General features: G+C 41.7%; 1 protein-coding gene across 1 annotated transcript in view; it reads left to right on the top strand.

Moving 5' to 3' along the window:
- The first annotated feature begins 1,443 nt into the window (after positions 1-1,443).
- Positions 1,444-21,294, top strand: part of Hsd17b12 (hydroxysteroid (17-beta) dehydrogenase 12) — a 123,506-nt gene continuing 103,655 nt past the window's right edge. Inside the window, exon 1 of the mRNA NM_032066.2 lies at positions 1,444-1,636. Coding sequence (NP_114455.2) covers positions 1,477-1,636 — 160 coding nt within the window. The 5' untranslated portion in view covers positions 1,444-1,476. The remainder of the gene's footprint in view (positions 1,637-21,294) is intronic.

Here is a 21,294-nt window from a genome sequence, read left to right as displayed (position 1 = left end):
GTAGAGCCTGTGAACAGAGACTCCATTTGTTTATTTTGTGTGTCTGTCTCCCTACCCCCTGGAACTTTGCTGAACCACTTCCATGCTCTTCCTGACATCAGATTTTTGTGTCCCCTTATAACTTCCCTTCAGGACAGGGGGAGATTGCTTGGTGGGTAAAGTGCTTGCTGCTCAAACATAAGGCCTGTTATCAGACTTAGGGCCATAGCTTGTGCATCAACAAGTGAGTTTTGGCTACATCCTTCATAAGTCAACTAAAACAATTGAATTAATAGTGAAGAAGAAGAACAAAAAAGATTGAGGAGAGATATAAAGAGAACCAGTACCTCCCACCAAAGCCATGCTTTAGGTTCTGATGGGCAGTTATGATTTAAGAATGGGCCAGAGTAACATATCTAAGCAGTCCAAATAAAAGTGTGGTCCAGCCCACTGGCCCCTCTTTCCTCCACCTTAAGGTGTTCTAGAAGAGTTTGCCCACGTTTTAGGTTTTCTTTTACCCCAGCATGAAGTCCCTAGGAGGGGGTGGATAGGTGACTGTTTTGATTCCATGGTTTTGCTAGTCTTATAATCAAAGTAAAGGACACAAATACCTCTTTAACATATCTTTACTCTTGCTATCCTCCCACAAAACAAAAATAAAAGTGACTCTGGTTTTTACTGGACGAGGTCCAGTAAAAAAACTAAGTATTTCCCAGAATTGCTCCATAAGCTGTGTTCTTGTAGAATACTTTTCATTCATCTTACAACTGTTCATGCTACTATGTAGTAGAGTTTTCTGGAATCCCGAATTATTGGGAACAAGTCTAAAGTTAGTTGTGGGAGCTCAGGCAGTCACTCAGAAAATGGAGCGAAAGCGTGCAGCGAAGACAAAGGGGAACCGTAAGCCTTCATCCGGAAAGTTCAAGGAATTAACAGGGGTCCGAAAGCGTTTATTACAAAGGCGTAAACACAAGCTCCGCTCCCGCTCCTAGCGGAGTTCTACTACAGTCTTCTTTTTCCGGTTCCATTTCTTCCTGAAGTGTGAGCTAAACCATGTTGGGTATCACTGGCCAATCAGCGCGCATCCTTCTTTAGTCGTGCGGGATGCCTCTGCCAATGAGAGATTCCTGCGCTTCGGTGGCGCGACGTAAAGCCTATGGGCGGAGCCAAACGCTGAGTAGCATGTGAGCGAGCCACTGTCTTAATACGAAAATGCAGCGCTGAGCGCGACGAAGGGGGCTGTGGGTGGGACTAGGAAACGGAGGCTAACCAATGGAAAACATAGTACGCTTATAGGAAAGGGAAGTCACCAATGGCCACATGAATATGACTATGCGGGCGGGTCTTGGACCTAAAGCGTTCAAAGAGCGGCGTATGTCCGCAGCGTCTTCAGCGTCACTGCCGGCACCGCCTCTTCGTTCCATTCATTCATTCGTTTTTTTTTTATTTTTTTCTTCCCTCCCCATTCACCGTAGTAGTGAGGCCTAGTGGCGAGCTATGGAGCGCGCTCTCCCGGCGGCCGGCTTCCTATACTGGGTGGGCGCGAGCACCATTGCTTACCTGACCCTGCGAGCCTCGTACTCGCTCTTCAGGGCCTTCCAGGTGTGGTGCGTGGGCAACCAGGCCTTTGTCGGCCCGCGGCTCGGAGAATGGGCAGGTGAGTGAAACGACAGCCACGACCACGCCGTGGCCCTTGCTCCCCAGCCGCTCGCGCTCAGCGAGCCAGCTCTAGAGCGCGGAAATTTCTTCAGTCCCTGAGAGCTACAGACTAGCGGGCTCTGGGAGATCTGACCTGCAGCCTGGTGGGCAGGGAGAAGACGGTTCCTAACTCCCTGTGCTTGTCCCTGAGCCATTCTGGGTAGGCAGCCGGAGTCAGGCGCATTGTCCGTATTGTTTTTAATAAAGTTTTTCACTTGGCTTGAAAACTGGCACTGTGCTATGGATTAGAGCATAGGTGAAGAAGATAGGAAGGAGGGTTGCAGGGACAACGAATTTCTGAAGTCCTGATCTTTGGAAACTTGATTCTCCAGTTACTTGAATTTTTTTTTTTTTCATGTAATTTAACAAGGCCCTTTTTTTGGGAGGCGGAGGCGGTGTCAGGGAAAATTTTGGTAAACTATTCTGGAGTTTCAATGAATAAAAAACGCTGTTCTAGGAAAACGGCAAGTCTTCATATCGTAATCAGAACTTTTTGCAAGAGTTTGAGAAAAAGTGTCTTCACAAAAAGTGAGCAAACACGCGAACCTTGTTGGCAGATTTTAAAAAACGAGAACAAAGGTCGTATCAGAGAAGTTGAGAAAGTAAGTCCTGGCTGGTTCTGCCCTCACCTTTGTTTCTATTTTTTGAGAGGAGGGCTCTTAAAAAAACACAGCATGCAGCCCTAATGTATATATGGTTCTCTGGTGTTTTGTAACTCACTGTTCAAGTCCCAAAAATTTTATAGAATTTTGGGGTGCGGTTGCCTACCGACTAAACACAAGACAAATCATGTTACTTTTCAGGTTTGTTCTGTTCATTAAAGGACATTTAAACAACTTAGCAGCAAGGGCATGACAGTTAACCTTTGGAGACAATAACCTAAGAATATGAGAAAATATTTAAAGTAGAAATGAGTTTGTGAGCCTTGATGTGGGGCAAATTATGCTTTTATACAACTTTTCAAAATCACTTGTTACCTTTTCATAGTCCCTGGGGAAAAGGTGCTCACTGTGATTAAGATTTCAGATTATGTGATTTCACAATTGACTTGGTCGGTTTCTTTGTTTTCAGCTTGGAAAAACTTGTTTGTTGGTTTATTTATTTTTATTTTTTAAAGTCAATGTGTCAGTAATCCCATAGGAAATCAGTTATCCAATAAAATGAAACTTGCAAAGAAAGTCCAGTGTGTTATTTTGGCTTTATTATTGCAAATTGTTTATACCGTCTAAAACTCAGAGTAAAAGTCAAGGGTTGTGACATTGCCATTTTAAAGGCAGGTTTGGCTCCATCCAGATGAAGGGAAATTGGTAAGTTAGGGAAGTGTTTGCGTAAGATTTAGGAAAGAAATTTGAACTAGAACATTGGGATATGAGAGAGAACCATGGTGTCATAATGGAAGTGAAGTATCCTTGGGGTCAATTTACTTGAGCTTTGGATTTTTTTTTTTTTAAAGGACATTTTAAATGCTTAAGCAAAAGAAATGGTGAGCAAGCCAGCCTAGCAGGTAAAGGCACCAGGCCTAAACTTGACAGCCTGATTCCCACGCTCAGGGCTGCCTGCAGAGGAGGGGAGACTAACTCAAGAAAGTTGTCTTCTGACTTCTCTCCACATGAATGCTTTGGTATAGATACCACCAGATAAAACAGCACCTCCCCCAGGAAAAAAGACATAAGTGGTCAGTTGTAACTTGTAAACATTTGTATGTAGCTTAGATCTTTAAATACTTCCTTACTCTTCAAATTCAGATATTTCAAAACTAGAAATCATGTGAATTCACCTGAGTTCTTTGAAGTGGCTGGATGGGTGAAGTGTAACATTTAGAAAACAATCAGAGGTAACACTTAGGGGTCTTACCGTCAAGATGTGATAAGGCGTTGATTTGGGGAGATTTGTGACATTAAGGTTAATTTTAATATGTAGTTAGTATTGTTTTCTCCCTTATAGAATTGCTGTCTTAATCTTGAGTGTTCATTCCAGTGTGATCTTTACATAAATGCTTGTGGCAAGTATTCTTAGGGAGCTTTGTCTAATTTCTATTAGTGATATTAATTTATCTTCTTCTTTATAGACAGTTAAATATTTTATTCTGTAGTAATTAATAGTGGTTCAGTTTTTTGTCAACTTGGCATAAGCTTGGGTCCTCTGGGAGGAGGGAATCAAGGGAAATTTGCCTGTAGGCAGGTCTGTGGGGGCATTCTGCCCATTAATGACTGATGTAGGAGGCAGTGCCATCCCTGGGTCCTGGACTCTATACAACAGAGACAAGAGGAGCAAGGCTGTAAGCAGCATTTCTGTGTGGCCTCTGCTTCAGGCTCTGGCTCCAGGTTCCTGCCTTGCATCTTGCTCTGACTTTCCTCTATGATGGACTGTGATCTGGAGTTGAAAGTCAAATAAACAGTTTCCTCCCTAAGTTGTTTTTGGTCGTGGTCTTTATCATGAAAGCAAACTAGGACATAATTGCTGAATTAATACTATAATAAAGTTAGTAAGTTTAGACTGTATAAGTAGATAGAATTTGTGTCAATCGGTTCCAAAGCTACTGAATGCTATTTGTAGATATGGATACATTTGGAAAGTTAATATTTTATTTTGCTTCTTTTCTTGTTCTTAGTATGGCTTAACACTATTGGGTGGGGCCCTGGATCTCAGACTAGTAAGCTAATGTGAGTTTTTAGGGCAAAAACCCTGCTCTGGCAGCCTCTGTAGGTGGGGCTCAGTTCCCTGCTTTCAAGTAATGGTGAAAATGGGAGAAAGCTTACTGCCACGTTGGGAGGGGAACAGGTGAGGGTCCAGTGACCCCAAGTGTGTCTTCAGCCAAAACTTTAGATTTAATAGAGGAGAAATCGGGCAAAGGGCAGTGGTATGCATAGTTAAGCAGCTGTGGTGAGGGTGTGATCCTGACTGTTACTGACTATTCCTTGTCCTATTAGCTGGCATGAGAAGTGTATCTGTTTATCTCTGTCATCCTCTCCTAGTTGTCATTCTCTGAAGGGGCCATTGTGGTTCCTACAGACTGATCACTTCTGTTCCAGGATGTTCTCTGCCCTTGTGGATAGTGGCCAACACCTGGGATGGAGGGTTTGTTCTGAGTTCTTCCTGGAATTTCAGAATACACATTTACATGATTCCAGCAGCCAAAGAACAAGGACAGGCACAGAAAGAAGGCAGAGATGCCAAGCTTTTCTCTGGTATTTGGTTACCACGTGGGCCCAAGTGGGGAGCCAGTGCTGTTTAGTAAAAGCGGTTTCTAAGTGTCTGCTTCAGTAAGAGCCAGTGAGATGGCAAATGAGAACCTTGTGAGTAGATTATGGTGGGAAAGCAGTGTGCTTAGTCCTCTGGGAGCTCGTGAGGGAAAGCAGAGCTGTCTCTGGAAGTGATTCCCAAGCTGAGCTCTCCAGAGTCACCTGAGTTAGCCTGGTGAAGAGTGGCAGAAAGCAGAGGGAAGAACGTCTTGCAGATACCGTTGTTTTCTCTGGAGAAAGGAAAAATCAAATTACTGTGGTGTGAGAATTCTGTTAGCAGGGTCTGAGTGATAAGGTTGTTGAGTGACCTAGTAGTGGGTTATCGTCTCATGGAAGTCTGTAATACTGTAGTGTGAATAGAAAAGCCTCTCAGAAGGACAGTTTTGTTTTATTTTCTGATTTTTTTTTCCCCTAGTGAAACAAGGCAAATTTTGTCTTCTTTCCAACTGGGAATTCGAGACTCTACTTTCTAAAAAGTTATTTGTACCACTGTTGGGTGGCATTTCTATTTCAATACCCTAGTCATAGGAGGAATGGAGGAAAGGCTAGGTAATCTAAGAACTTTATCAGTGAGGGCCTCTCCAGGGTATTCCATTGTAGTGTAGTTAGCAGATTGGCTTTGGAGTCATCTGGGCAAAGGCAAGCTTTTTGCTCATAAGTGACCCTGAACAAAGATAGCTAACCTCTAAGTATAACTTCATCTTTTAGGTGAGATAAGTAAGTTTCTAATATAGTCTTGTGCGTTTTCATGGGTAATAAGTAACCTGTATCATATTTTCTTCACACAAAGCACATATATTTGATTAGTGGGGATTGTTGGGATGAAGAAACAATTGTAGTCCACATAGCCAACCAACTTCATGCTAACAATCTGAAGTTCAATGCTAACAATCTCCTGATCACAGGAGAATTCTGTACTTGATAAAACTTTATTTGTGTCTGGCTCCCTTTAATAAGTAAAAGCTAGGATAGACTTAGACAGATTCAGTTGTGTGCAGTTTTTCAAGTACATTTGAAAAACCTTGAAGGCATCTTTGATCCTTCTCCAAATAAAATCTGTTAGGAAATTCCTTTGACTCAAATTTCAAGATATTCAGATGCTATCATTTCTAAGCCTTAATAATCAGCCTTCTATGTGCTTTCCCAATGACTCCTCTACAGATGGGCTGTGGAAAGCCTGTGTCCACTGTCATCACCGGTCCACTCTGCTGCTTTTTCCTGAGATAGAGAGCAGAAGCAGGGACCCTGGGCAGCTCCCAGCCCTTCAGTGTTACTGACTCAGTACCCGGCGGCTGGGGTAGCTCGAGGTTATGGTGCCAGGACACTCAGCTCTTCCTGCTACTGGCCTGGGCTTCAGGGTGTTGGGGTTGTCAGCCGTTAGTTCATGGCTCCTCAGCACTAGAGCATTGGAGCTGGTGATTCTCCATGGTGTCCGGAGCTTGCAGCAACTGCTGTGTCGGCTCTTCACAGCTCTTGCTTCCCCGCAGCCTGGGCTCTGCAGTCTCTGCTCCTGGCTGTAATCTGGGATTCTTCAGCTGCCTTCTAACTGCCTCTGCTAACACACTTCTGCTGAGGATGCCTAGGGCTGAGGATGCCCAGGAGGTGCCTGCTTTTGTTACCTGCTCAGACTTCCATCATGGTAATGATCTAGAGAATGCTGCTCATCCAAACTCACCAATCTGCTGAGTGTATTAGCTGTTATGGGTTGGAGAGGTGCTCCCCTCCAGTCAGAGTAAGGACAGTAAGATCAGGATGGCCGTGCATGGTGCAGTTATCTAAGGGTCATCTGAAGCTTCATAACTCAAGTAAAGATCCCTGGAGCAATAGCCATGACAATCAGGGGTTCTGGAAACTGGCTGGATGGCTCTCTGTGGGTACTGGGGGCTTGAGTCTTCTCGGGGTGTCAAAGACTGGGCATTCCCCCTAGGCTGGCGGAAGATTTAACACACCCGGAGCTGTCATGATATCAGTTTGAGCATCCTAGAGGGAATGACTGCCTGCCTGACAGCTCTGGGGGCTCCCTGAAATAGCTGTAGCTGCAATTGTTTCTGAGTCCGTGGACCTTTTGCATTTTAAACGTGGCCTGCTGGGTTCGCCTGCCACTTAGCATCACCCTTCAGCAGTGCTCTTTACCAGAAGTCTTGTTCAAAATTTTCTGTGGACCAGCAGTCAAAGTTCAGCAAGTGGCCAGTTTGCTTCCCTATATTCAGTTGCTAGAATCATGCTGTCCTTGCAGATGCTAGAGATTGCTGGCTCTTCCTGCACCTACCATTGCAGTTCCTCTTCATCTGTATTGCCTGAGTGCCTCTTCCTCACAGAACACTTTACACAAGTCTATTGTTACATAAAACCCCACAGTCAATTGTCTCCTTACACTTGCACAGAATTTAAATTCATGAATATCAAGTTATTGGCATCCTTTAATCTGCTCTGTATATTTCTGATATCTCTTTATGAATTCTTTAAAAATAGATTGAGGGTTGGAAAGACTGCTCAGCAATTAAGAGCACTGGTTGTTCTTCCAGAGGACCTAGGTTCAGTTCCCACCATCATTTGGTGGGTCATAGCCATCAGTAGTAACTCCAGAGCATCTGCCCTCTTCTGGCCCCCGTGGGCACCAGGGACACGTATGGTACCCATACACATGAAATAAAATGCAGTCTGCATGTGCACCCATGCCTGTGTGCGTGTGCATGTGCATGGGTGTCTCGCAGGTGCTAGAAACGCAACCCACATCTTTCGGAAGAACAGTCAATGTTCTTAACCTCTTAGTTACCTTCCCAGGCCCTATGCATGCTTTCTTGATTTTATCTATACATGGCTTACTTTGTACCAAACTTGCTTATGCTCTATCTCATCTTCCTCTTTGATGATATCGTTTGTGCAGAGACATTTGCTAATTTAAACAGGCGTTGAACATTGACTTTGTTGTCTGAATGATCTTTCACATTCACCTTCACACTTTCTGCTTATACATTCTATTCACTTTTTAGAGCATTGTGATTTTTTTTTCCCCTCTAGGACTGCACATTCAGAAGTCAGTGCACATTTTGGAGCTGTGACAATGCTTTGTATGTGTGTTTGCCTATTTGTCACCTTAGTTGTGTGTGTGTAGGCTTGTATATGTGACATGTGCACACCCAGGTGAATGAGTTTGTTCTAAACTGTAAGCACTTCAAGAGTTCATTAGAACATTATTTAGTGAATATCATGTTTTGTTTGGAAGTGGGTGTTTAGCTGTATTTTTGCATTTTGCAAAGTAACTTATATATCTCCCCTTCTTGATTTTAAAACTCCAAGTATCACATACCCCTGAAAAGCTAGATTGAAATTAACTAAGGTGTTCAGATAAAGATTGGTTATAAAATTATGACAATGGGAGACCTAGGGGTCATTTTCTTAATTAGTTATTGATATGGGAGGGTTCAGCTCATTGTGTGTGGTGTGACCCTTGGGCTGGTGGTTCTGGGTTGTTGTAAAGCAGGCTGAGTGAGCCATGAGGAGCAAGCTAGTAATCAGCATTTCTCCGTGGCTCTGTCTTAGTTCCTGCCTTTGTTTCCTCTAATAGTGAACTGTGACCTGAAAGCCAACTCTTTTCCTCTCCAGCATGCTTTTGGTCATGGTGTTTTCACAGCATTGGAAAGCACACTAGGACATGGCTGTCCACTGGAGCGCTGACCGCCATCAAAGGCTGCATTCGTGAAGAAAGCTGACTCCCCCTTTCCAGCACTATCAATTCCTAGTAGTTTCTCAGCTAATGCTGGGAGTTCATGAGCTGGAACTTTGGTCGGCTGGATTTTGTGTAGGTCTTGTGAATGCAGTTGAAACTGGCAGGACTTCTATGTTTTGTGGCCCTGTTGTGCACCAGTCCTCCACTACCTCTGACTCTACTTTGAACGTGAAATAGTCAGTCCTTGAGGGGCATGGTGACAAGCTAACCTTTCTTCATCTGTGGCTTAGGAGATGTGCACTGCCTCATTTAGTGAATATTCAGATATTAACAGAATCTTGGTAACATCTTTATTTGTGCTCGTATCTTTGTAAAAATGTTCTAGATAGGTTTTCCAGTTATTAGCCCCGCCAAGTGAATAAAATCTTGCTAATTGGGAAAGCTAAGATAAACTTATAGAAATTGAAATTCTAGCATATTTAGCCAAAATAGTTTCTTAAAAAAATTTGAGTTTCTGGTGAAATAAGTCCAAGGTTCTAGAAACTTCAGCTCTTTTTAAAAGAAATACTTTTTGTTTGGATCTCATTTAGCCAAGGCTGACTTTGAACCCTTTATGTAGCCAAGGATACTTTTGCCCTTTGGATCTTTCCGCCCCCACTTCTATATGTTGGGATTGCAGGCTTGTGTCATCATGCCTGGTATGACGTTTAGACTTTCACTTTAAAATACTGGAAACAGCTTCAAATTTCTTAGAAAACTAGTAGTAAGGGCATAGATTGTATACATAGGGTCAACAACTGCAAGAAACCTAACCACCACTGAGTTGATTTTTGTCAGGTCTTAGCAAGGAAAATAAATTACACAATCAAGACTATGAATGTTTAGAGAAAGGCCAGGTGGGCTAGGGCTAAGTGTTCAAAGGCAGATGGCTGCTTACAGCTATGGTACATTAAGAGCAGTAACTGGACAGCTGAGTTGGCAGAGTAGTGAAGGAAGGTCTTGGGGAGAATTAGAGGAAAAGAGCAGAGATGATTCGTGGTGTCTAGCAAGCATCCCCAATCTGAAATGTACCCTAAATTTGTAAATTTAGGCAACCCTAAAATTATAGATTTGGGAGCTTCTGATTTTAGATTTGTAGCTTAGTACTTGGCCGATAAAGTTTATGCAAATGTTCCAAACTTTAAAGAACTCTAACAAATCTTGAAACATTTCTGGTCCTGGACATTTTGAATAGTTGATCTGTAACAAGGAGATTTTATCACATATTCCTCCAACTTGTATGAGGAAAAAGATGGCCCTCTTTATGCAAGAGCCTGAAGATGTAAAGAAAGCGTAGGGACCTCTCGCTCTGGATGGCACCATTCCGCAGATCACTTTGTAGACCTTCCTACACATTAAGAGTGGTGCACTGGAGGGACGGGCGCTTGTTTGCTTCGTGTAGTGTTGCAAGCTAAGAAAGTTAGTGGCTCCAAGATCTCTAGAGCCTCACTCAGCTGTCCTCACAGTCCTGATCTTACTGATTCTGTTGATGACAATGAATTGGCAAAGAAGTATTGCATAGATTTAGTGTACGCTTCTCAAGGCGGTCAGAAAAGGGTACAGTTTCTCTTAGAAATTTAAATAATCATTTTTAAAGTTCCCTTAGCATTTACGGCATGTGGAAAACTCATTCTCTAGATTGGTTTTTCTCTAATGACTGGCACTAACTGCTCACAGTTAAGCTAGCTTCAAGTAGAAATACTGTCATCCAAGCTCTAATGACAGCCAAGACTCCAGTCCTGTCACATACACAGTACTGTTGCAATAAACAGCTCCCTAATCCTGCACATGCAATCCTAGAGTCTTGGTGTGCAACAGGAGCTTTTATGTGTCCCAGTGCCTACTGTTGCCTGCCGTGTGAGAGGAGGCCACCATGCCAGAGATAATGTGAACAGAGAGAAAACAACATTTCCACACCAGGCTGAACAGCAACATTCTCACATTCTGGATTAGAGGACGCTGACTTCATGAGATGTATTGTAACAGTGACATCTTTATTTGCAGAGTCCTTTTTGAGTATTCTCCAATGATTCCACAGCAACCCTGTGAGGCAGGTTAGCGCTGGTTTGCTGTTTCCACGTAATATACCAGCTTCAGGGAGCAATACAGCGGTGGGTGTAAGTAAGGGTTATACAGCTAGTAAATGTCAGAAAAATTGAATCTTGTTTTTTTTTTTTTTTTTTTACTTTAAATTCCATGCTCTTTCCAATTTACTCTGAAAGTTTCTGAGTAAGGGTGATTTTGAGGCAATCTGGAATACATGCACAAGAGCTCACAGTTGAAACATTTGTCAAATGTTGCTTAAATGTGAAAGGTCCATTCATGTCATAGCTATATCTAAACTTGCAGGACTTACAAGAATCAGGTGTGCTTGTTCGAAACAGATTCTAGGACTTCTACAGACCTACTTAGTCCAAAGCTCTAAGAAAAGAATGTGAAGCGTGTGCGTGTGTGCGTGTGTGCGTGTGTGCGTGTGTGCGTGTGTGCGTGTGTGTGTGTGTGTGTGTGTGTGTTCACCCCTCCTCACTTTTCTCCCTGTGTAGCCCAGGCAAACTTGGAACTCAGTAGGTGACTCAGGCTGACCTTGAACTCAGCCTTCTGTTGAGACACTGGGATTACAAATATGTCACTTCCCCTGTCCTGAAAAATTATTTATCAATAAAGGTTCCTTTTAAAAAAAAGAACTAGTACATTTATTTATTCGGGGTTAGGGTACACACATGACACAGTATGACTATGGAAATCAGGGACTTGAAAAAACCAGTTTTCTTCTTCCACTATGGGAATCCTGCCTTGCTTGTTAGGCTTGACAGCAGATGCATTTACCTGCCTAGTCATCTTGTCACAGATAAAAATACTTAAGGAATAAGGGTGGGGGGAGTTAGCAGCTAAAAGCACTTGCTCTGTAATCAGAAGGACCAGAGTTCAGATCCCAACACCTATGTAATAAGCTGGATGTTCCTACAGATACCTGCAACCCCAGCTCTTGGGGTGGGGTCTGTGGAGACAACTTTCACTGGGTTACTAGGCTTTCAGCCTTGCTGAGAAAATAGGAGAGAATCTGCCTCAGAAGGAACTGGACTCTGCACATGCCTAGGAGTAAGCATCCACATATACCATATTCATACTTTCCACTTTCCCCTCTTCCTCCCCCCCCACAATATTCTTAAGATGTTATCATTTTATGAAACTATTATGGTCAACTTCCTCAATCCATGTAGGCTTTTTTGTATCCATTCTTGAGACCAGGGCTTGATTTATGATAGTGTTAAAACTTCCAGTGTTTCTGTATTTAATATGTACCTATAACTTTGACAGTTAAATAGAGATTCTTGTATTGATCGATTCTGTGTTTGTGTGTTTGAAATAGATTAAAGACAGAGAAAAACATTTGATTCTCAGTATATTGTTTGGTGCTCAGAGCTACAGGAGTATCTTTACTGTGTCCCAGTTGTCCATAGTTGGAAACTGGGACTGAGGACAGAGGGGAGTTGGGAAATAGAATTTTTCAATTTTGCTTTTTTAGGTAGGTCCATGCCTACCTAAAAAAAAGTATGCATGAAAGCTTTGAAAATTTAACGGTAAAGAGCTGAGAAAATAGTGTTTGTTATTTTTCCTATTGGTGATTGATTTCATTGGCTCAATGATCTTAGCTTTTTTTAAAATTATACTTAGAGAAAAGAAACTTTTAAGTCTGTTTTCTCATAGGTAGGTTTTTATAAATTACCCTTTTTGCGAGGCTGGAGCGATGTCTCAGTTGTTAAGAGTGCTTTCCACTCTCCCAGAGGCCCTGAGTTGGGTTCCTAGAACCCACATGAAGTAGATCATAAATAACACCTGCAGCTCCAGGGATCCAGTTCTTCTCTGGATCCCCTGATGCACTGCACTGATGTGCATAACCCACCAATATATAATTAAAAATATAAATCTCATAAAAGATCATTTTTATTAAATTAAATTAATATAAGTTACTTCTTAGTGAAGATTCTCTTTTCATTATTTTATTTTTCTTTCTGTTTATTTTTGAAGACAGTTTCTCCAAGTGACCTTGGCTGTCCTGGAACTTGCTCTGTAGTTCAGGCTGGCTTTTGCCTCTTGACTGCTGCCACCAATCGGCTTGTTGAGGTTTTTTTTTGTTTTTTTTGTTTTTTGTTTTTGAGACATATTTACTGTTGCCGAAGCTGGCCTTTGAATTTTCGATCTTTCTGTTTCAGCCCCTGAGGGCTGGGATTACATGAAGATTCTTTTGTGTGTTAGTGTGTGTACATGTAGAGTAGGGCGGCTGGCTAGGAGGCTCCAGGTATTTCCTTGTTTACAGCACTGGGGTTACAGTGTGTATCACACCCACGGCTTCTTAAATGTGGATTTTGATTAAATTTGGGTCTGTCAGTTTACCAGACAATGAACTATCTCCCCAAATTGTCATGGTGATTCTTTATTTTATGTGTATGAGAGTTTGACTTGAACATGTAATGTGTACCGTGTATATATTCCTGGTGCCCCTAGACACCAGAAGAAGGCACCAAATCCCTTGGAACTGGAGTCACAGAAGCCAACTTGTGGGTGCTGGTAACTAAACATGGCTCCTCTCTAAGAACAGTATATATACTAAACTACTGAGCCATCTCTGGACCTCTAAGAATGATTCTTTAAAGAGTCAATATGAAGGGTAAATGTAGGAGGATCAGAAGTTTGACATTATCCTTGGCTACATAGTAAATCTGAGGCCAGTTTGGGCTGCATGAGACGCTATATAAAAAATGACAATAACCAAAACACAAAACCACAGTAGATCGAATACGATAGCACTATCGATGGCATTTAAAAATATTTCTTCTTTTAGACTTTATTTTGTTTGATTGTTTGTTTGTTTTTTTAAAGACAGGATATCCTGGAACTCTTTTTGTAGAACAGGCTGATCTTGAACTAACCCCCCCCCTCACTCACTCACTCACTCTCTCTGTCTCTCTGTCTCTCTCTCACTCTCTCTGTCTCTCTGTCTGTCTCTGTCTGTCTCTGTCTCTCTCTCACTCACTCACTCACTCACTCTCTCTGTCTCTCTGTCTCTCTCTCACTCTCTGTCTCTCTGTCTGTCTCTGTCTGTCTCTGTCTCTGTCTCTGTCTCTCTGTCTCTCTCTGTCTCTCTCTCACTCTCTCACTCTCTCTGTCTCTCTGTCTCTGTCTGTCTGTCTCTGTCTGTCTCTGTCTCTCTGTCTCTGTCTCTCTCTCTCTCTCTCTCTCTCTCTCTCTCTCTCTTTCTCTCTCTCTCTCTCTCTCTCTCTCTCTCTCGCATACACAGGCTGACCTTGAACTCTGGCTCCCATCTGCTGGGATTTAAGTGAGCTACCATTGCCCTGTTAGTTTTGTTTTTTAAAGTTGTTATGGGACTAAGGGTGAATCCCAGGGATTGTAGGAGACAGTGGTGTGCACTAGAGGAGGAGGGCAGGGACTGAGAGGGGAAGTCAGATAAGAGAAGCAGCAAAGACCGTACACCTTTTCTTTTTTAAGGTAAATGTGTGTTCATGGAGGTGAGGGAGACAGCACGTTCAGAGAGCTGTGAAGTGCTGGAGGTCTGTGCGTTGACAGACAAAGAGAAGGAGCAGGCATTGAGAACTCATCTGTGAGGCTCTGAGTGATCCCCACACACTCCTACCACAGGGACGTCAGCCCCAGCCGAGCTCAGGCCTTTAAGTTCTGTTTCTGAATCCTTCGGTTCAACACTTGCTGTCAGAATTGTATGCTGTAGTTTACAGTCGAGAAGAGTTTGGAGTCTCAGCATATGATGTCTTAGGGAAAGAAGAACATTGTTGTTTGGAGAGCATTGCTTTTTATCAGTCCGAGTATAACTCTCAAAGCACTTTGTACTGTCGGTTGATAAATCAGTTTACCATTTCCTCTTTAGACAGGAAGTATAGTATAGGGAAATACAAGAGCTGAATCGACATCCACTTTTAAATGTTGGTCAGCTGCTCTGTGTTTCCCCCTGACCCCCAGTTATGCTTGTCTAAAAACCCTCACTTTGCACATCTTCTGAGATGTGTGACATCAAACATCTTGACAGCACTGTAGACGTATAAGCACTATGCAGCCTCTGGACTTTGGGCCTTTTCCCCACTTCCATTTTCAATTAGATTCCTAAAAATAGAATTGTCCCATGATTCAATCAAACTGATTCAGATCACTGCAAGGTTTATTTTGGGTCCTGCTGCAGCTTTGTCATGATCAACACCTGATTCTCTTTTTGATGTGATTATCTAATATATGTCAATTTTAGAAGATAACTAAAATAGACTTCCCCCCTACAATTTTGTTAACGTAAGCTCTATTTCTGAATTAAAAGTTCAGTTAGTTTAATCACAGCCTTAAAGACTTAACCTTAAGCTTTGATCTTAATAGGCATAAGAAGTGTGGAATGAATTAAGGATATAGTGAAATTATTACTAATGCAGTGACATTTCAACTGCTATATAATTAGAAGATTTTGTGCTTGACATAACTCCCATTATTTTATTATAGACATTAGTATAAGAGACTGTTAGAAGTTCATATCATTTCTCCTTCAGTATCCCACTGTTCCCATCTCGGGCTAAAAGGAAATTTTTTCCTAAGATTTTTAAACTTATTTCAAAATTAGATTCTTAGAATTATGCTATTATGACCTAATAGTACTTACTTACAGCAAAAGTAAACTCTTTGGACTCAGTGGTTAACATGTTTGAGGTTCTGGGTTCAAGTCCCAGAACTACAAAGAAAGAAAAAAGTAATATCTTTGAAATGAGATATTTTTCAAACTTTGCTTTGAATCTTTTTTTAAGTCCTAAGATTAGGATTATATATGAAGACTGTCAACCTTTTAGAAATATTTGCTTCACAATATATTTGTTAGAGATTGTGAATTCATTTTTTTAATGCATACTAATGACTGAATGGAAATGTTTTTTACTTTGTATTTTGGATTCTTCTAGAAGCAGTTTTTGAGTCAACTAGTTGATTTGCGTGATAACCCTAGGAAGCACTAGTAGGGTACAAGAGAAGGGAATCTAGCCAATTTAGAGAGCATTGTTAGATGACGGCGAAGCTCAATGTCATTGCAGTGTTGGCAGCAGTGCAGGGCTCAAGAGTTCAATTAATGCAAGGCAGAGGCAGGAAGTTCTGGTATTTATTTATATACTAGAGGCCACTGGTTGGAGGTAGTTGAAGCTCTCAGTTGAAGGAGCATCCACTCAGTAGAACTGTTCTTTTTTTTTTTTTTTTTGGTTCTTTTTTTCGGAGCTGGGGACCGAACCCAGGGCCTTGCGCTTCCTAGGCAAGCGCTCTACCACTGAGCTAAATCCTCAACCCCAGAACTGTTCTTTAGTGTGCACTTGGGTGTAGCCACAGAGGAATTCCATGGGTGGAGAGATGCCAACAGAATGTGCTGCCCCATGGGATGGTCAGAGAGGAGGGGTTATGGGCAGGACGCCACCAATTTAGCTGTAATAACATCACAATTTTATTTAAATAAAGCAATGTATGAGAATGGGGAAGTCATCCCTGCAGATAATAACAGAAATGCAGTAGAATGTAGCATAAGCGGATGATGTGTATTACAGTCTTGTGTTGGATGGCACTTTGACCTCATCGTTATGGTTGATGGATTACCCCATTAATATTTTCTGTAAATACAGGTGGCCATTAACCAAATATTGACTGGACTCGTAAGTTTGTGATAAGCAATGAGCTAACCTTTTTCTTTTCATAATCAGTGCTGATTTATAATATGATTTCTATAACTCTTAGCTAAGTTGTAGCACGTAGAGTTGGTTGCTTGTTGATAGAACCAGATTTGTATAGGAAGTAAATGCTTAGGTGGTTGGCTGTTTCCTTTGCCATAGGAGTTAAATTTCAGTTATTTCGATGCTCGCTTTGTTTATCTTGGCCTTGGGTGTTGGTTAGGGATGGACAGTGAGATACAAGTAGAAGTGTGCTGGAAGAAGGACTTCTGAAATGCTTTCCTGAGCCAAGAATAGAGTCCAAAGGAAGAGTGCAGCTGTGTGAGAATGTGATGTCAGCAGGCATCCATGGGACTGGATGAAACATACTGGGGAAAGACCTAAGAGTAGATCGTAGAGTAGAAAGATGGAAAGTACTGGGATCTAGGACTTGGCACCAAGCCGCTGTCTTCACACATGCTGGCTGGCCGACCTTTCACCTTTCTGCTGACTTTGAGATAGCAAATTCCTCTTTCCTGATGAAAAGGACTTCTGCTTCTTGCCACTGGATATCTCTTAAGCTCTAGACCAAAGAGAAATGGAAGAAACATTTCTTGTTTTGAATGCAATTTCATAGTTGGTCAAAACGAGTAGCTATTATAATCAATAGCTTTTATGAACCAGGCATTGTGGGCCATACCTGCAATCCCAGCTCTTGGGGGTTGGAGAAGGGGGAAAGACCTTGGCTCAAGAAATCCGAATACTTGATCTCAAATTACACTGTTGAACCATAATAACAAAAACTGCATAGTATTGGTGGGAATACAAAATAAATAAATCCATAAAACAAACAAAAAAACCAGGCATGAAGAACCAGTAGAGTAGAGGATCCAGAGATAAACCTGTACAGCAATACCCACCTTGCTTTTGACAAAGGAATAAACAGCATACATTGGAGAAAATGATGCTAGAAAAACTGGTTTCCATGTGTAGGAAAATGAAACTAGATTCATATCTTCAACAATCAACTCAAAATGAATCAAAAACTTTAATAAGACCTGAAACTTGGAAACTACTAGAAATTGGTAGGTAAAATAATTACAAATTGAGAAGGACTTGAAAAAGTACTCAGATACCACAGGATTAATCCCAAGAATTGACAGAGAAGAATTAAAAAGCTTCTGAATAGTAAAGAAGTAACTACATTGATGGCCCATGGTGGTGCACGCCTTTAATCCCAGCATTCAGGAGGCAAAGACAGATGGATCTCTGTGCGCTCAAGACCAGCTTTCACAAATGAGTTTCGGGGCAGCCAGAAGTACAGGTGAGACTCAGAATAAATAAGTGAAATAAGAAAGAAAGAGCTGTCAGAGTGAGGAAACAGCCTGCACCATGGTGGTGGGGAGTTTGCCCACTATACATCAGACAAGACATTAGCATCTAGACCATATAAGCAACTGCAAATTCATACAAAAAAAAAAAAAACCAAATTGACAAGTGCTAGTGAATTGAATAGACAGTTCTGAAAGGGAACTTTAAAGGTGGCCAGCAAATACTTGGAATTGTTCACCATTTCTCGTCACCATGGAAATGCAAAGTGAGCCTACTTTGAGATTTCATCCTAAACCTGGAATGCTTGCCATCAGGTAAGAAATGCAGGCTAGTTTGTATAAAGAAGAGAGCTCTTATTCACTGCTGATAGGTGGGCAAATACATGCAGCCACTATAGAAATCAATACAGAAATCTCTCAGAGAAACTAAACATAGAACTGTCAAATAACACGCCAATAAGTCATTGTACCACAGAGACACTCCCAGCCTGTGCTTGATGCTGTTGCAGTAACTAGAAAATGCAGCCAACCTGGATTGAGACCATGATCCTTCTTCAGTGACGTTTGAATGTAGTGCATTAGTGATCCTGCTCTCTGTTCCTGATAGCCCTTCTGTGGCTTGTATAAACCATGCCAGTTGGCTTTCCACTGTGGTTTTCTTTTTATTTGATTCATTGAGTTCTTAAGTCTTGTTGTATCTAGGTCAGGATTTTTGTTTTAATTTCCTTGCTGTTTTTCTTTTATGCTGCTGACTCATCAATTATGCTGATTTTTTTCATGCATTTGACTCATGTCTTTGTATACCCTTCTTAAAAAGATTTAGTTTTAAATTATGTATACGAGTGTGTTGAATGTACATCTGTCCAGTGCCCATGGAGGCCCAGAGGGTGTTGGATCCCCAGAAGCTAGAGTTAGAGGTGGTTGTGAGCTACCTGATGTGTGTGATGGGAACTGAATTCTGGTCCTCTGGAAGAGCAAATGCTTAACTGCTGAGATCTCACCAGGACCCTATTTGTATCCACCTTCGGGTTGCTGATAATTTTTACCAGTTAACTTTTGAGATACTCACCTGGCACTTTACCTATTTTAGTATTTTTCAGTTCAGTAACTGAGTTCAGAATATGAGGTTTTGAGGGAGCCCCATTGCCTTTCCTTTTCATGTTTCTTGGGTGTCTGTGTTGTGTTTATGTAGCAATGGCCTTGACTGTCTCTTCTGGCTTTATTTGAATAGCTTACTCTTTTTATTTTTACTTATATGGATGTTTTGCCTGCATGTTTGTCTGTGTACCACTTGTGTGACTGGTGCCTAAGGAGGCCAGAAGAGAACATCAGATCTCTTGTGAACCTCCATGTGACTGCAGGGGACTGAACTCAGGTTCTCACAAGGAGCAGCCAGTTCTCTTAACCGTTGAGCCCTCTCCATCTCTTAGCAGCCTATTCCTGAGGACTAGATACCCAGGACTGCTCAGCAAGGAGGAAGCAAAGTGCTTTGGGATTCAGCCAGGTCTGGGCTCAGTGCATTGCTGTCCTTTTGTACTTTTCAGGTGCCCTTTCACCCGCCTTGTGACTCCTGAAGCTTCTTCTGTTGGCCTTAGTTTTTCTTGTTCACATTCTTCCCTTCATGCTGTGGATGCCATTTCTAGCCTCCCATCTCCCCTGGGAGGCCTAAGTGCTTGTGTTCTCTCTCTCTCTCTCGCTCGCTCCACATTATGAAAAAAGATTATGGTTTCCCTTCTCTCTACTCCTTCCAGTTCCTTTCTATTTCCTTTCCCTTCCAGATCCACTTTCATTAGAAAAGAACTGACTTCTTAGAGATAATAAAACAAAACAAAAATAAAGTAAAATAAGAACTATCACATTAGTTTTGGACAGGAGAAACAGAAGAACTGAAGAGAAGTCAGGGATACACTCGTTCACACACTCAGGAACCCCATAAAAACACTAAACCAGAAGTCATAATATATACTAGTATTTGATTGCTTTTGGTGTGTTATATTTTGCAGTATGGTGTGAGTGTAGCACTGAAAAAATGGACAGTGTCTGTTCTCATAGAGCTTACATATTAATAAAGAAAGACAGACAGTAAACAAATAGTTGGCAAGTCTAGTGAGGGGTACTAAGAACAATTCATCATGGTAGAGAGAGAGTAATGGGGAGGGTGGGAAGAGAGTTTGTATTCCTGCCATTTACACAGGGATGCAGCCTTTCCCACTCAATTGACACCTAAACTGAGATCTGAATGAAACTTTCTTCACCCCTTTCCAACCATGTGGGACTCATTATTGTCCTAATGAATTTGTAGCACAAATTAACCTTTGTATTTGCTTATTCCTTTGCTTGGAGTACTCTTAATAGGTAGTCATGACTTAACTAAATGTAGGGGGGGGGGTGTCGGGGAGATTATGGTCAGCTGTTATCAGGCAAGTGGAATTCTTCTAGAAGTGCAAAGGATGAAGCTGACATAGATCTTCCCAGCTGAGACTTTTGTGTTGCTTTGGTAAATAATTTTAAAATAATGCATCTAGATTGAGGCCCATCACATGCATATACATGGTACTTGGATCTCTTTGAAGACTGAGCCCACTAAAATGTTGTTTCAATTGCTTCTTCCCAAAAACTAATTTGGACTAACTGTAACAAAAAACTAAATCCTCTTCAGCTTTGGTTAAATTAACAGAACAATTCAGCCTGGAAGGTTTCAAAAGCAGACATTCATCTTCCAGTTCTGAAGACATGAAAGCCCAAGATCAAGGCAGATAATGTCAGGTGAGGGCATGCTTCCCAGTGTGCAAGTGGCCATCTTCTTGTGTCCTTACTTACTGTGTATCTTGTAAGGACACCAGATCCGTTCAGGGTTTACTCCTTAATAATCTCCCCAAGTCCCATCTCTACAGGTCATCACATTTCAAATTTAGGCTTCAGTATATGAACTTACAGAGAGATGAAATCACATGTTGGAATATTTTGTCCATTGGAATAATAAATAATAAAGCCCAGTATCTTATTACGTTACCTGTATTATAAAGAAAAGTTTGGAAAATGTTGTGGTTAAGTAGAAGTCTAGAAACCGTTTTATTTTAAAGCAGGTTTCTGTTTGGTTGGTGGGTTTTTGTTTGTTTGTTTCTTTTGAGACAGGATCACTATGTAGCCTTTGTTGGTCTGGAACTTGCTAAGTAGACCAGGCTGGCCTTGAACTCACAGAGATTCACCTGCTTCTGCCTCACATGCAGGGGCTGCCAAACCCACCCTCTAAAGCAATTTTTAAAAACAATGAAAGGGTATATCGTTGCCTAAGCTTCTTTAAAAACTGCACATTTATTGACTATGTGAGTGTAGTATTCATGTGCTTAGCTGCTGTTCTTTTCCTAAGTATATGGAAAATATTTTACATTGTACATTTCCTTATAAACCTAGTTGGTTTGGTTTATAAAGAAAACATAGCGTCGAAGTACGGAGCAGCAAACTCCTGGTCTAACTCTAAAATGATTATACAAAAAATAAAAGGAAACCTTATTTTCTCTGAGCACGCCACACGTCTTCATGAGCAAACAAGGTAGTTCGGCACCACCCCCTCTGAGCCATGTCTTCCTGGCACAGCTGCAGCTGGTATAGCTAACAGATTTGCTGCTGCAGATTCGGTGTTC

The sequence above is a fragment of the Rattus norvegicus genome, chromosome 3 (assembly GCF_036323735.1).
Source record: "Rattus norvegicus strain BN/NHsdMcwi chromosome 3, GRCr8, whole genome shotgun sequence".
NCBI classification, from domain to species: domain Eukaryota; kingdom Metazoa; phylum Chordata; class Mammalia; order Rodentia; family Muridae; genus Rattus; species Rattus norvegicus.
The sequence above is the reverse complement of the archived record's forward strand: the minus strand, read 5'-3'. Positions and strand labels throughout refer to the sequence as shown.